The 15,356-nt window shown below is 37.5% G+C and overlaps 2 protein-coding genes across 2 annotated transcripts; both read left to right on the top strand.

Moving 5' to 3' along the window:
- Positions 1-1,982: 1,982 nt before the first annotated feature.
- LOC115440952 (3-oxoacyl-[acyl-carrier-protein] reductase FabG-like) lies at positions 1,983-3,167 on the top strand. The gene has a single exon (XM_030165485.2). The coding sequence runs from the start codon at positions 1,997-1,999 to the stop codon at positions 2,753-2,755; it is 759 nt and encodes a 252-aa protein (XP_030021345.1). The 5' UTR covers positions 1,983-1,996; the 3' UTR covers positions 2,756-3,167.
- A 2,742-nt stretch (positions 3,168-5,909) lies between these two features.
- On the top strand, positions 5,910-14,216 carry LOC115441514. The gene is made up of 4 exons (XM_030166334.2): positions 5,910-8,273; positions 9,466-9,626; positions 11,045-11,134; positions 13,529-14,216. The coding sequence occupies exons 1-4, from the start codon at positions 8,126-8,128 to the stop codon at positions 13,613-13,615; spliced, it is 486 nt and encodes a 161-aa protein (XP_030022194.1). The 5' UTR covers positions 5,910-8,125; the 3' UTR covers positions 13,616-14,216.
- The last annotated feature ends 1,140 nt before the right edge of the window (positions 14,217-15,356 follow it).

The following is a 15,356-nucleotide window of genomic DNA, read 5'->3' as shown; positions in this document are numbered from 1 at the left end:
AAATAAACATTTATTTACACACAAACATTTATTTATACATAAATATTTATTTACACACTTTTTATACAGCAAGGTAATCGTATTTAATGCCAAAGGTATTTCCTACCAATCGACCTTAGGGTAGTTCAAAGATAAACAATGTAACTTTACATGGTGAGATAAATATTTGACTAAATGAATAGCATATACATAAATTAATAAATACATAATATCTAATATTCAATCGAGCATCAGTTGTCTCACTCTCATTTTATAATAGGATAGGGGCTAGGGACTCTACTCGAGCCCGCCCATTGTTTCTGTTTCTCTAGACTTTGGGTTGCCAGTACTTGAGATTGAACACACGATTATGCCCAATCTATGTTGTCTTTAACGAGATGGACGAACGACCTGGTGAGGGTCGCCGGAGCCCGATGGATGAGGGCGGCCCAGAACCGGTCCCTGTGGCGCTCAATGTGGGAGGCCTATGACCAGCAGTGTACGATTCCCGGCTAAAATGATGATGATGTTTTGTACTCTCTCAGCACGCCCCATGGGGAGTAGTACAGCAGCAGACTGTCTTACTCCCGCGAGGGTTGCGGTTGCATGCACATGCGCACCCTGCGACCTTCGATATTAGGGAGAGAGAGTCGAATAGCGCGGTTTTAGTCTATAGGACGGTTCATACCGTCGAGTCCAGCAGAAATCCGTCATCGGTTTTCCCCGTGTCAAGAAAAATAATAAGGCTCGCTTACCAGGCAATAAGCGGCGATAGCCTAGTTGGGTTGGACTGCCAAGACGAATGTCCGCAGGTTCAAATCTCAAGGGCACATACCTCTGACTTTTCTAAAATCATGTGTATATTCTTTGTAAATTTATCGTTCGCTTTAACGGTGAAGGAAAACATCGTGAGGAAACCTGCACATCTGAGAAGTTCTCTATAGGAATTTCGAAGGAGTGTGAAGTCTACCAATCCGCACTAGGCCAGCGTGGTGGACTAAGGCCTAATCCCTCTTAGTAGTAGAGGAGGCCCGTGCTCAGCAGTAGGCAAGTATATAATACAGGGCTGATATTATTATTATTACCACTCAAGGGGTGCCTTCAGCGTTATCGCTTAAAGTAAGCATTCCAATAAACCGGTATTGAATAAACAGACTTGCGTCATACTATCAAATGTACGGAAATAAAAAAAAACACGATTACTCGCAAAGTCAAATCATAGAAAAGTTGTTTTTTTTGTCATGTATTCGATTCTAAGTATTTCTGTAGTATCAGCGTACAGTACAAAGGGGTCGAGCGAATCTATACTACTGTTGTTAATTTCTATGTGAGCATTGTTCGTCCTTTGTACGAATAACAGTGCTTGATACTTGGAAAAAATATTCTATTTTTTTGTACGTTTTGTATATTTATTTGTGTAACATTGCCTATCAAAACTAAAATATGCGGGGGCTTGGAACCCCTGGGGCACTCAAGGACGCCCTAGCCGTTAACTGCAGCATGACGCCTACCTTCCACGCTGTCAACCATCGCGGGTGTCACCACAATGTGGTCAAAACGCACAATGTGCACTAACGGTTGATGGCCCTTGCTACGTACCTGCGACCCTGCAATAGCCTTTATTAGTCACCTCTTACAACAGGCAGCGGATACTATGGTGGAATTCTCCAAATACCCCCAATCCACAGGGTAAACTATGTTATATACTATCCCACTGCTGGGAAAGTAACATCTTTACTACTGAAAGGATTAAAGCAACCATATTAAACCTTAGCTGTTACTGAAGTTAATAGAATTTCGGATACTGGTGTCAGATGGTAACAGAGCATATCCTCGAAATAATTGGTGCTAAAATAATGCGCAAAATATTAAATCAAATTATAAAACAACAAACAAACCAATTGACAAACGTATTTTCATCATATAAAGTTCTACAAGGTTAAGAACACTGTCATTTATTTTAATGTAAATAAACATAATATATTCATTACCTTAGTAAGACGGAAACTGTACGGACATGAGTTTCGAAAATAAAGTGGTTATTGTGACCGGCGCTGGCGGAGGAATTGGGGCAGCTACTACCAAAGCATTTGCTCAAGAAGGAGCGCATATAGTCATGGTAGATATCAACGAAAAAAATCTCAAGAAAGTCGGCAACGAAATTTCACAATACAACAAAAACTATCTGCTAATCAAAGGCAATGTTTCTGTAGACGAAGACGCCAAAATGATCATAAATAAAACAATAGAAACATTTAAAAAATTAGATATACTCGTAAACAACGCTGGCAGTGTGAAATTAGGAAATATTTTAAGTGGTAACTCAGTGAAAGCATTTGATGTGATGATCAACAATAATTTGCGGTCAGTTGTGTTAATGACAAGTGTTGCTGCACCACATTTGATAAAGACTAAAGGGAATATTGTCAATGTATCTAGTATAACAGCGGCAAAGAATCCCACCGTGTCTCATTTGATGCCTTACAGCGTCTCCAAGATTGGTGTGGAACATTTCACACGTGGTGCTGCACTTGAATTAGGGCCTTCAGGAGTCAGAGTGAATGCTGTAAGTCCTGGACCTGTTAAGACGAATATAATTGGTATTATGGATGCAGCGAAGCTGTTCCTTGCTGATGTCAATATCGGACAAAGTCCCATGGGCAAGTTGTGCAAGACTGAAGAGATAGCGGACTTGATTCTGTTTGTAGCAAGCGATAAAGCGAAGAGTATTACTGGATCTGTGTATATTTGTGATAATGGTGTGTTGTTAAAGTAATATTATTGTTTATATTATGTATTTAAATAAGGGTCTTGTAATAGTTTGTTCGTATGATGTCATTTTCTTTAATAATACTACAGTATGACGTTCGTGGGTTTTAATGTTATACTGGTTTTCAAATTAAAAGCAGTGATGGTGACCTTGATAATTGACTTTGATTAGAAGGTGGAAAGAATAATTAGACAATGCAGTAATATGCTATAAAAGTCAAGCGACCTATTGTTTTATCATGGCTTTTCTTCAATTTACGTTTTAATTTATTAGTTATTGTATTTCATCAGATATAGGTACCGAATATTGAGCCTAAATATGAATTATAATTAAAATATTATAAACATCGATATTCTTCATTGTTATTGTAACTTTATTGGTGTTTAAACTATGACATAGTAAAGATTGTAAATCAGTAATTATACTATATACATTTATTTCTCACCCTGACCTAATCTTAACCTTCAAGCAATATTTTCCCTTGAACATATACGTTTATTTCACGTCGATTAACACGTTCACTGCGCTGTGAGGTCTTATTGACCCATGTTTAACTTACATCCCGTGCGGCGAATTAAATAGTTCTCGTTCACCTGGTGCGGAAGGCATAACTTTAAGAATTCTTATTGAAAGAAAAAGACAAATAGACTAAGCTATTTCCTACTTCAATAGGAACACTTTAGAATATTAAATACAATTATGGGTCAATTTGACCTCTCCCGCACCTAACGATAAATATTTCTCTCCAGTGCGGAGATATTATTACATTCTTACCTAATCGTTTTAATAAAAAGCGCAGGCGTCATAATGTGTTTTAAGGCCTTGAATCTAGAAAGCCTTTGACACGAAAGAAGCCACGAGTAATATCTAGTTGTATTATAAAAGTATCAAATCGTTTCAATCGCTCTCACCCTAAGGTAGGGTTGGAAAAATTGTATTTAGTAGAAAATAAATGCTATCTATGGATAGATAGTTGCGCGGACGATGCGGCCGCGACCGCACGGTACGATTCCCGGGCTAGGACGGATCTTAGTAGATTAGTGATTGTGAAATACAAAATATACATATAAATTATTTATATTACAAATAACATACTATAGCAAATAAAATCACGTTTTATACAAGGTATTATAATATAAAAAGAGAAATTATCTTATCACATCCATTATCGAAAATATTAACATTATATAAATAAATAAAATGTCGTTATTAGCATAGAATACGAAAGTAAATTTATTTAAAAACAAAACAAAGTCTTCACGCATTTGTTCGCGAAAGGGTAAGCAGAGGTGCGACTAGTGCAGTTTAACTTGTGTCTTAGACGTAAAATAAAAAAAAAATTGAACACATAAAATATTATTAAAAGATCTTTTTAATTTAACACGCTTTAAAGCACTACTACTGCTCTACGATATTCGTCGCAGTGGCAATATCAAACTTATTGTGAGAAATATACTCACGCGCATGCTATATTTGCAGTAACAACAAAATGACTAAAAAATCAGAGAAATAAAACCGGATTTTTCGTGGAAATATTCATTATAGGGACTTGATTTTGGCACGACGATAGCAAAGGCAAAGACGAGTATGTGGTTTCATTTATTAACATAAGAAACAAAAACGGTCACATTGAATAAAACTTAAATCTCACCAAAAAGAAGGAATCCTGACGGCCGACAAACAAATCTTTAAACTTTCTCCACAAATTCCCTTTCAACTCGCTAATCTAATCCCGGATCGAATCAGGAAATATAGCGTTCCATCCCTTCCCGTCTTATTTACGGTTGCCGCGCGAAAAAAATATCGGTATCCGTCTTGCATTGGATAGCTTTCCCCCACTTTTTCTGAAAAATGTTTGTACTAAAACTGGATGGTTAGTGTATTAAATGCTGTGATATTTTTACATACGTAGCATCACGCCCTTTACTCTTTACAGGGTTAGACAGAAGTATCATACCGATATTTCACCAGGTATTTTAGATACCATAAAATAGGAGGTTGGTCTATCGGCTGATATTAAGTAGAAAAACTTCATGTCACGAGCAACTCTGGAATTCAAACCCGAGACTTCAGTGCGACAGTCGTACTCCAAAAGCCATATAATTACCGCATCCAGGGATTCATATCTTAGGATCTACGCTAGTGTTACCCAAAGAGTAGACCAGCTAGAGTGTCAAGTATTTTAGACTTATTTCCGTCCCACAAAGGCACGCTGTTGGTGGTAGGATATATTTTATATCCGTCCAGATAGCGACCACCGTACACAAGACGTTTAAAACCTCCTTGGTGGCTAACGTAAGTGTGTCGCGTTCCAGGATCAGCCTGTATAGTGTGTACATTCGATGCCAACAGGCCGGCATAGTTTAATATAAAGCATGCCAATTTCAATCAACACTTATGCTTTGACCAATCGCAAAGAGCAAAGCATTTTAATTGACAGAAAATAATCAATAACATCAGGCGTTTAGTCACGATAAGCCTAATTACGTCACACGTCACACGACTTTATAATATTTTGTTTATAGTTTCACACAGTATCAGCCCGGGGTCTAGGATTTGTGTCCGTTGTGGCGATAGGCTCGCCCCCTATCACATCATGGGACGGAACACACTTGACAAAAAGTGGGTGCCCTGGTTGCGTCTCTACATATCCCTTTGGGGATAAATGCGTGTGCGTGTGTTTGTTTTGTTTCACACTTAATTATTATAAAGACGTCAAACATAACCCTTGGCATGACCAAGCAATTCATTAAAGAAGTAAATAACGATCCATTTTTGCAATTCATTTGACATAAATCTAACCGGTGCATATTATATTATGGGAACTGCCAACCGGATTCCCCCGGCTTATGGCATTGGAATTAAGCCTCATTTGCGACACGGTTAAATAATGTCCGATGACGCATTACTGTGAGAACAACATTATTTGACATCACTTGACGTAGAGGTGTTTATAAAAAAGCAACAGTAAATTAAAACAAAATCAAGAATGGACTTAATATAATATATAATATCAGCCCTGTATTATATACTGTCCCAGTGGTAGGCACGGACCTGCTCTATTACTGAGAGGGATAAGGCCTTATCCACCACGCTGGCCTATTGCCGATTGGTAGACTTCATACACCGTCAACATTCCTATAGAGAACTTCTCGGGTATGCAAGTTTCCTCACGATGTTTTCCTGCACCGTTAAAGCAAGTGATAATTCACAAAACGCCATCTAGTTTATGTGAACTTTATGCCTATCCTAGGTAAATTAGATATTGAAGCGGCTTCAATACGTATAGGTATTAGACTAGGGATAGAGCGACAAAAAATGCGAGTAGCCGGAATGCGCCGAATCACTTTTTATCAAAAGGCTGCAGTCGTTAAGCTGTGTCATTCACAATAGTTTAAAAATCGGAAAATGTTGAGCGAAAAACTATCGTGAACAATAGTCCTAAAAGCCTGTTTTACAACTTCTGAGTATTACGTCATATGGACGTCATATTATGTTGAATTAAGCACTGTATATAATATAGCAAACTACGTAATATATTATGCTAGCTGTATTCATATCAAGTAAATGTCAATTATTGTGAAAGTAGTATTAAGATATTTTTATTGTGTAACTTGTTGTCAAATTGTGCATCAGTTTTATGAATCGAATAATAAAAATATAAGCCGACTAAATACAAAAGTCAGACTCTAATCTCCCAAATAAATGGTTATAACCTGAGTACGATCTACAGTAACTAATACGATAACAATCTAATAAAATTTACTTGAAACAGACCTTAAGTCTTTTGCAATACTGACTTTTAAAAGATATCGTCCGCGTACCCTTTTTCTAGTCTTTGCTTACGGCTATACCTGAGTGGAATAGGCTTTGTGACGAATATGAAAAAGTAGCCTATTTTCTTTACAGCTTACACTTTATCAAATTTTATCAAAATCGATTGAGTGGCTATTTTACAGCGGGAATTTTAGTCTCGAAATTGACTCAAGCGAAGCCGCGCACTGAAGCAAATATACTCTTTACTACATCGTAACATCTTAACATTAATAAGGCATTATGGGAACAAACATCTGATGAGTTTTGCGCAAGCGTAGTGCATTGCATTACTTTGTAATTCCAGTTTTGTTGTAAATTCCTTATGGGCAGTAACTACCCATCGTGCATGCTACTCTTTCAGTTCAGTTGTGTTAAAAAGAGCTAAAAACGCCCTAAGTCTCAACGCAGACGCTGTTAGGTTGATTTATTAATTTAGCAATGTATTTTGGACAACTAAGTTTCAGCTCCTTGTCGCCATTGTGTCGTGTGTTGGTGTTCAACAAACCGATGTATACAAAGATATGGGAATCTGCGTAACAGCTTACTTTATAAAGTTTTTTTTATCGAACTCCACAGTCAACATCGGGGACTCTTGTGAATGGCGTACAGGAATCCCCTAGCTTAAAACTGCAGGGAAGAAGTTGGGGTTGGAAGGGGATAGCTGGAAAGGAAGTGTGAGGGAAATATAAGGAAACCTCTTAGGATGGGAGGATAGAAGAAGACCAGGAAATGTTTGCGAACTTTATGGACCTCAATGTGAATTGGCAACCATGAGGTGTCCACACTTAACTGTGTGCCTAGGGCCGCGACAAATGTACCCCCGCGGTAGTGTATGGAGTTTTGTGTTAAAGTAGAACTCTTTTACGAAAACATCGTGTATTATTAAAATATGTTTCATTAATTTGATTATATTCTGAGGGTTAATGGAACATTGGCCCAGATTTTTTATTGATATACGTTTTCTATTGAAACGGCATGTAGGGCAGTTAAAGTACAGTTAATTTTGCGAAAAGGTTTTCTTAAATGGGCCGTCTATTGTCGTGTGGGTTTGTTGTTATCATACATGGGCTATGACCCCTAATTTGAGTCCTAAATCGACTAATTTCAATTAATGTTTCTCTTATAATTAAACGCGTAAGCTGTTGAGGATTCCAAATTGACGATTAATAAGATTGGTAAAGTTTTGTAGTACAAGTTGCATCTCTACCTATCCATTTGAGAATAATAGGCGTGAGCTTATAAGAACAAGGACATCGCTAAACATTACCTACTTAATTTTATATGTAGAACACAAAAAATATTAAACATTGACGTTTCTTAAGTCATGAATAAATTCATTTGATAAATTAAAATTATTTTTTTTAAATATTATGTATAAGTGCTATGTTTGAATCATAGTTTTAATTAATAAAATACGAAAGCAATTAGTTATAAATTAGTTACGGTACAAGAGTTAATAATTATTTTTTACTATTCTGTGAATATTTCCAAGAACAGTTTGAATAACATTAATTTCCTAAAACATTTTTACGTCAAATAATGTCAGAATAAAGTGTGACCATGGGTTGTGGTCCTTCACGCGACATGGTCAAAGTCGGGGGAGCTACCAGCCCGGGGAAGGTGGCGAATGGCAAAACCGCTGACCCCGACGAGCCTGATGATCTACCGACCGTGGTTTTACCAGACACCCCGGCTCAGGCCAAGCCTCGTGAGTATACCTCTGGGGCCGTTCAAATATTACGTAACACATTTTTGAAGATTTTTTTTGTAATATTCTCAATTAATAATATAATATATCAGCCCTGTATTATATACATACTTGCCCACTGCTGAGCACGGGCCTCCTCTACTACTGAGAGGGATTAGGCCTTAGTCCACCACGCTGGCCTAGTGCGGATTGGTAGACTTCACACACCCTCGAAATTCCTATAGAGAACTTCTCACGTATGCAGGTTTCCTCACGATGTTTTCCTTCACCGTTAAAGCAAGCGATAATTCACAAAGAATACACACATAATTTTTTAGAAAAATCAGAGGTGTGTGCCCTTGGGATTTGAACCTGCGGACATTCGTCTTGGCAGACCGTTCCACAACCAACTAGGCTATCGCTGCTTTTTTATTTTCAATTATTTTACGCAAAATACCGGAAAGTCGCAAAATTACCTTTGTTATTGTTTTAAAATAAAAAAAACAATGTTACATAACGCTTTGTACGTGACTCCCCTCCCGCCCCTGTAACGCACCGTGAAGTTTTACAAGACCCAATACTTGAACGGACTTGTAATACTTGAACGGCCTCTTTACGTACAAAAATTTAGATGAAAACCGATGAAGGTACAGTCTTACCCATATCCAAGTCATTTGTTAAAATGTAGTATTCAAGTTTACGTTATACTATGTTGTCAATTTTATCGTAATATTTAGCTGTCCTGTGCTGTTTTGAACGACCAACCGTCTAATATCTCAATGATGAACTAGAGACTTGACATTCAATAAATCACCTGCAAGGCTTAACTAGTTTGGTTGTCACAATTTTAAATTATTTTGCTACTGTTTATGAGAAGTAATGCTTACTATCAAGCGATTATTAGTTATGCGTACAGGTGGTAGATTTCTCATATGTAAGAGTCCGCCTGGGTGGGTACCACTGCAATTGCTATTTTTTCCACTAAAAGAACAGAACATTGTAGCCAGTGTAATTACTGCACATAATAAGTCAACATCCCATGTCTTAGGATGGCGAGAGTAGTGGAATACCAAACAATATTTTATAATTCAAGATGTTGAATGATGTTTCTACTGTTTATGAGCGGTTGTATCGCTTACCATCAGGCGAACAGCAAGCTCGTCTCGTCATTCAATAAAAAAACCCTTATAACAAATACGAACTAACATTCCAGCGGTAGCATTCGAAATCCCAGTGGAAGAGTTTGACGGTAACCGGCGACCATCTAACACCCCGCCAGCTCACCTGCAACGGCTGCTGCAACCCCCACAGCCAGATATCAGCCTACCAGAGATCGAGGAGAAGCTAGCTGAAGCGGAACAGAGAAGACTTTCGGTAATTTTACTTTTTAACAAGGTATATTTTGAACTCGGTGGCGTAGTTACAATTGCGTAATACATTACGGTATGGCTGTAGTACCGAGGACGTGGCTTCGTTGCCCGGGTCGGGCAATGTGATATTGAGTTTACCCCTCAGTATCAACGCGGACTTTGGAATTTTTGCCCTATATGGCCATAGGCTTGCTCTGTCACATCATGAGACGAAATATCACAGCGAAAAATAGGTGCACCAGTTGCGTCTGCTTATACTTTCGGGGATAAAAGGTGTGAGTGTTTATTTAAAACCTAAATTATACACTGTATAAGTGGTAAAAACACATATTGGAGCATTGATATTGATCATGTTCGCTTGACACTTGGCAACTGCAACAGTTATAGTATACAAACCTACTTACATCCATCAAGGTTTGCTGGTGATCCGCCCTGTGGAATGGGGGCGTTTGGAGAATTCCACCACGGTATCCCCTGCCTGTCGTAAAAGACGACTAATAGGGGGGCCATCAGGGGGGTCGTCGGCGGGCGGCTGGGGGCCGTCCGCCCTTAGTGTACGTTGTGCACATCTCGCACATTGTGATGACCCCCGAGATGGACGGCAGCGTGGAAGGTAGGCCTCATGCTGCCGATGACGCCGAGAGCGTCCTTCGGTTACGCGGGAGCTTCTGAGTCCCCCCATAGGAGACGGGCCGCAACAGGCGGCACCGCGCAGGGACGACTGCGGACGAAAACTTAAACATTTCAGTCAGAGGAAGCCCACAGTCGTCCCTAATGCGCCGAAGACGGCCACCGCGGAGTTTTAGTTGGTATGCCGTGCGTGTATATAGGTTAGGGACTCGGCCCGGCGGTCACCCGAAGGTCAAGATCAAATCCGGGTGGCTCAACGCCGGGCCGTAAGGCACGGTGACCCCAACGTAACCGCTCAGTCGCCCCCCCTCCCGAAGGCTGTGCGGTAGTCATAAGGAACTATCTCCGCGAAAACAAAAAAAAAAGGTTTGCTGGTGATAGGATATATTTTATATCCGCCCGGATAGCGACCACCGTATACAGGGTGTTAAAATCCGCAATAATGGCTCACAGAAGTGTGTCGGGTTTCAGGATCAGCTTGTGTATCTTCAGTTCCAACAGGCCGACATAATTACTACCGAGGGGTAATCGTCTCTCGTCAGTCGACATTCTATTAGACCCCACTCCACTTACCACCATGTGGCGTGAGGTCAATTTACCGTGTACGGATAAAACAGATAGTTATAATTCTGGAGAATTTCGAATGCGCGACGTATCTTGTTGTTAGAGATATTGAAAAGCGATGAGATTGAATGAAATATTGAAACGTAATAACAATTTTATTAGGATAAAAAAACTGCATTACAATAACATGTACTTCTAATAAAGTTAAAATGTAATGATAACTTTCAGATCCTACAACAGCGTGCAGCGTCTGCCCAAAAACGAGCTCAGAAGATGATCAGATCTGTCCACGAATTGGACACGCTGGCCGCGGAACATGTAAGCACCAAACCTTCAGAAGTAGCTCTATATATCTATACATATTATAAAACAAAGTCCCCTTTTCTGTCTATCTGTGCGTTATCGATTTTCTCAAAATGTACTGAACGGATTTTTATGAAATTTAGTATGGAGATAGTTTAAGACCCTGGGAAGGTTATAGGCTACTTTCTACCCCAGGAAAATATATAGCGGGAGTTTTATCCCGGGGAACTCCTACACGCGGGCAAAGTCACGAACAAAAGCTTGTAAATAGTATTGATGTGGATGTTTTGTGAAGGTATTGTTTGTCTATAAAGGAAGACTTGAAGGAGAAAATGTGCAAGTGGGTCACCTGATGGTAAGTAATAACTGCCGCCCATAATAATACCAGATATTAAATGGTTGCTAGTAGTATACGTATAAATCAATAAATGGTTTTGGTTTAATATAAAAATTGCTTTTTAACTGCAAAAGTGCACAATGAGTCCTTTATTCCAAAAAAGAGCTTTTATACAAGCAATAATAAACTAGTACTATAAGCTTCCAATCATCCGTAATATAATAAAACAATAAATCGGATGAATGACAGTGGAACAAAGCTTTGAATCGATAATCCGCTTATAACGAAAAACTCTTTGTGACGCTCGAGGATTTAATTTCGATATTGATGAAGGCTTGTGATGAAACAATCAACTGTTTTTTGTATATTAATATTCATTTCATGCATGAATTCCCAACCGTAAAATTGTGTTTTGTTTGTACTTATTATGATGAGATTGGCGCATTGCTTTGCCATCTGCCAGACATTGTCAATACGTGTTAAAAAAATTAATGCTGGCCTACTTGGGTATCGAATTTTGGACATAGCCTACAATCAATACCTAGCGCCTAGACCAAAAATTAAAAAAAAATGATAAGGGTTTTTTTTATATTTCACATGTTAAGTATTAAAATAAAACTACTGGTCTGCCCCGTGACCACGAAGGCTACAAAATCTTCCAAACGGGAGAATAATAATATAATATTATCAGCCCTGTATTATATACTGTCCCACTGTTGGGCACGGGCCTCTTCTACTACTGAGAGAGATTAGGCCTTAGACCACCACGCTGGCCTAGAGCGGATTGGTAGACTTCACACATCTTCGAAATTCCTATAGAGAACTTCTCAAATGGGCAGGTTTCCTCACGATGTTTTTCTTCACCGTTAAAGTAAGCGATAATTCACAAAGAATATACACATAACTTTAGAAAAGTCAGAGGTGTGTGCCCTTGGGTTTTGAACCTGTGGACATTCGTCTCGCCGTCCCTTCCACAACCAACGAGGCTATAACGGAAGAATATTATAATATAAATAACCGTGATAAAATCCGATTTTTTTTTTTTATTTTAACGTCTAAAATACACGTAAACATAAGAAATCATCATATTAAGTATCAGTCGAAGAAAACGAAACTATTTGTTGAACGAAATAACTAATCCATTCTCTAATACTTGGAATCTCTAAATATGTCTCTTTCCAAACAAACAAAGTAGCCTGCCAAAACATAAGTCAAGTGAGTCTCACCTGCATTGCGTAACGGAAGTCCACAGTTACACCACTTCCGATTTGCCAATTTGGCAACGGTCATACCGAAATCTGAGATGTTACAAAACTTTTAGATATATATGAATATTTTAGCTATCTATAATACACTTGAAGTCAAAACTGAACTCCTTGTAAGCATATTCCACGATTTGCGATTACGATTTAATATAATTTAAGTTCATATGCAGAAAATCAAAATCAAGTACCTATTTGTTACAAATAAATTAAATTCGACGGTCGAATTAAGACTATTAAAGGACCGTATATTTACCATCATCTAAAACCGAGTTTATAATACAAATTTTGTACCGATTCTATTAGCGGCGATTCCAACAAGCTATCCCAACATTTTTTTTTTGTTGCTTTGAATGATGAGACGAGCTTGCTGTTCGCCTGATGGTAAGCCTGAATAAGACCGCCCATAAACAGTAGAAACACCATCCAACACCTTGAATTACAAAGTATTGTTAGGTATTGGCGCTCGCCACCCTGAGACATGAGATGTTAAGTCTTATTATGTCCAGTAATTACACTAGCTGCAATGTCCTACAAATCGGAACATAACAGTGACTTAACACTGTTACTTAAAACACACATAATTTTTTTTATTAGAAAAGTCAGAGGTTGTTGCCGTTTGGTTTTGAACCTGCGGACATTCGTCTCGGCTGTCCGTTCCACAACCAACTAGGCTATCGTCGCATTATTAACAATTTACTTAATTAAATTTATGTTCTTTTGAAATACAAAAGATATTCCGTAGCATGAGGTTGATCAATGAAACATTTCTATAGAATCCATTATACAATAGATTTGTAATTATTCTAGGAGCCGACTGAAACGAATAAGCTTGGCACAAACACGCTGACCATCCCGCCGGAGCCAGGAGTGTGTGAAGACAAGAACATAGCGTGAAGATACGCTAACATTCTCAATTTTAATAAGATAATTTTATTTATAGGATAAGTTATTTAATCAATGTCAAGGAGCGTTAGACTTATATTTATATCGTATTATTAAATAAAAAAGTAACATAGAATTCCTTATGAAATGAAGCCGTTATTAATGTACAGTCAGCCTCAGAATTACCGCAACAAATTCAAAATGCTTCCACACATTAACCTCAATTAAAATATTCTTTTTTTTACCTAAAACACAGTAAACCCTTTGAAGTTTATTTTAGTGAAGAAAAACGATGGTTGATAATAATACAAAAACAAAGACGATTTGATATTTTTAATTTATTCAGCTACTTTTGTGACTGACTGTACCCATTAATATTGTTTAAAGTAATAATTAAATTATCTGAAGATTAATATAATTTTTACTAAATTTCGAGTTGTACGAATAACAACTGCATTTTATTACTTTACTTATCCTTTCAAGAGTAAGTCGTGACGATAAGAAACACAAAATATTTAAAATTACCATAAATTATTCCTGTTTTTATCAAGGAATTGTAAATAGGAAGTAATTTTAACATTTTCTTTATGAAATAAACGTTTTTAAATTTCCATTTGTGTTTGGGATTCCCTCTTTCCTCTGCTAATGAATTTTAAAGTCGATCCCTCTCCGCGCAACATTGCGTAAGATATTACTCAAGAGGTACACAGGGAATTATTTTATTGAAAAGTATTGTGTTATCGGTATGAGTTTGGAATAAAACATACTATTTTATGAAAGTCTCAAAATAATTATAATGAATTTATATTAATAAATGTATTATGTAGGTATATTATACGTGTATTTATGTATGTATTGTTTATCAATATTTTTTTATTATTATTTATTGTTACATATAATTTAATCCACTGCACTACTCTCCCTTTCTCTTTCTCGTTTTTATATTCATCACATGGTTGTCTGGAAGCCATTGCCTAGAGCAGTAAGACCGCCATTTGTACTTGTGCCTTTTGTCTCTCTTTTCTTATTTATATTATTTATTCTGTTTTGAGTATAAATAAATAAATAATAAATTTCATACTTACCTGTATTATATGGCAAGGCTAGGAAAACCCTATCCTATATATAAGAAATTTGTTACATACAAATTTCAAATATTTACAAAAAATGACAACAAAAACTAATCTACTAGCAAACTGTTCCTAAAACAAGTATTACTTTCATTTTGAAACATCTTCGAGTCAAAACATCGTGTAATAGAATACAATGTTTATGAATATTTAAATCCTGCGCACAATGAAAAATGTAAGAAAGCCGGAGGATGCCATTTGTCGGAAGTACTTCGCGCATCCGGTCCTGGAGCATGCAACTTCCGTGAATTGTTTATGGTCACTGCATAGATATGAAGACGTCGACTTGAACCAAGCGAGCAGAGATGAATCTTAAATATGATAAGTTTTGAGATGAAATATGAATGAAATTGTTCACCTGTTTTCGTTTGTGAGATTTGGTATAGAAGAAAAGTTATCGAGGCATACAAATATTGAATTCTTTAGGCACTGCGCAGACGTTCACTTGTTGAATAAATGAGTAGACGACAACATCTGGTTGTTAGTTTTAATTAGTTAATAAATCATCTGTTCATATGACCAATTTAGCAACCAAAGTCGGCGATTATATTATAATATATCGGCACTAAAGAAAAGCCGGTAAACACCTTTACTTACCCAAAAAATACTGTTATATAACATGG

This window comes from Manduca sexta, chromosome 19, assembly GCF_014839805.1.
Source record: "Manduca sexta isolate Smith_Timp_Sample1 chromosome 19, JHU_Msex_v1.0, whole genome shotgun sequence".
NCBI lineage: Eukaryota > Metazoa > Arthropoda > Insecta > Lepidoptera > Sphingidae > Manduca > Manduca sexta.
The sequence above is the reverse complement of the archived record's forward strand: the minus strand, read 5'-3'. Positions and strand labels throughout refer to the sequence as shown.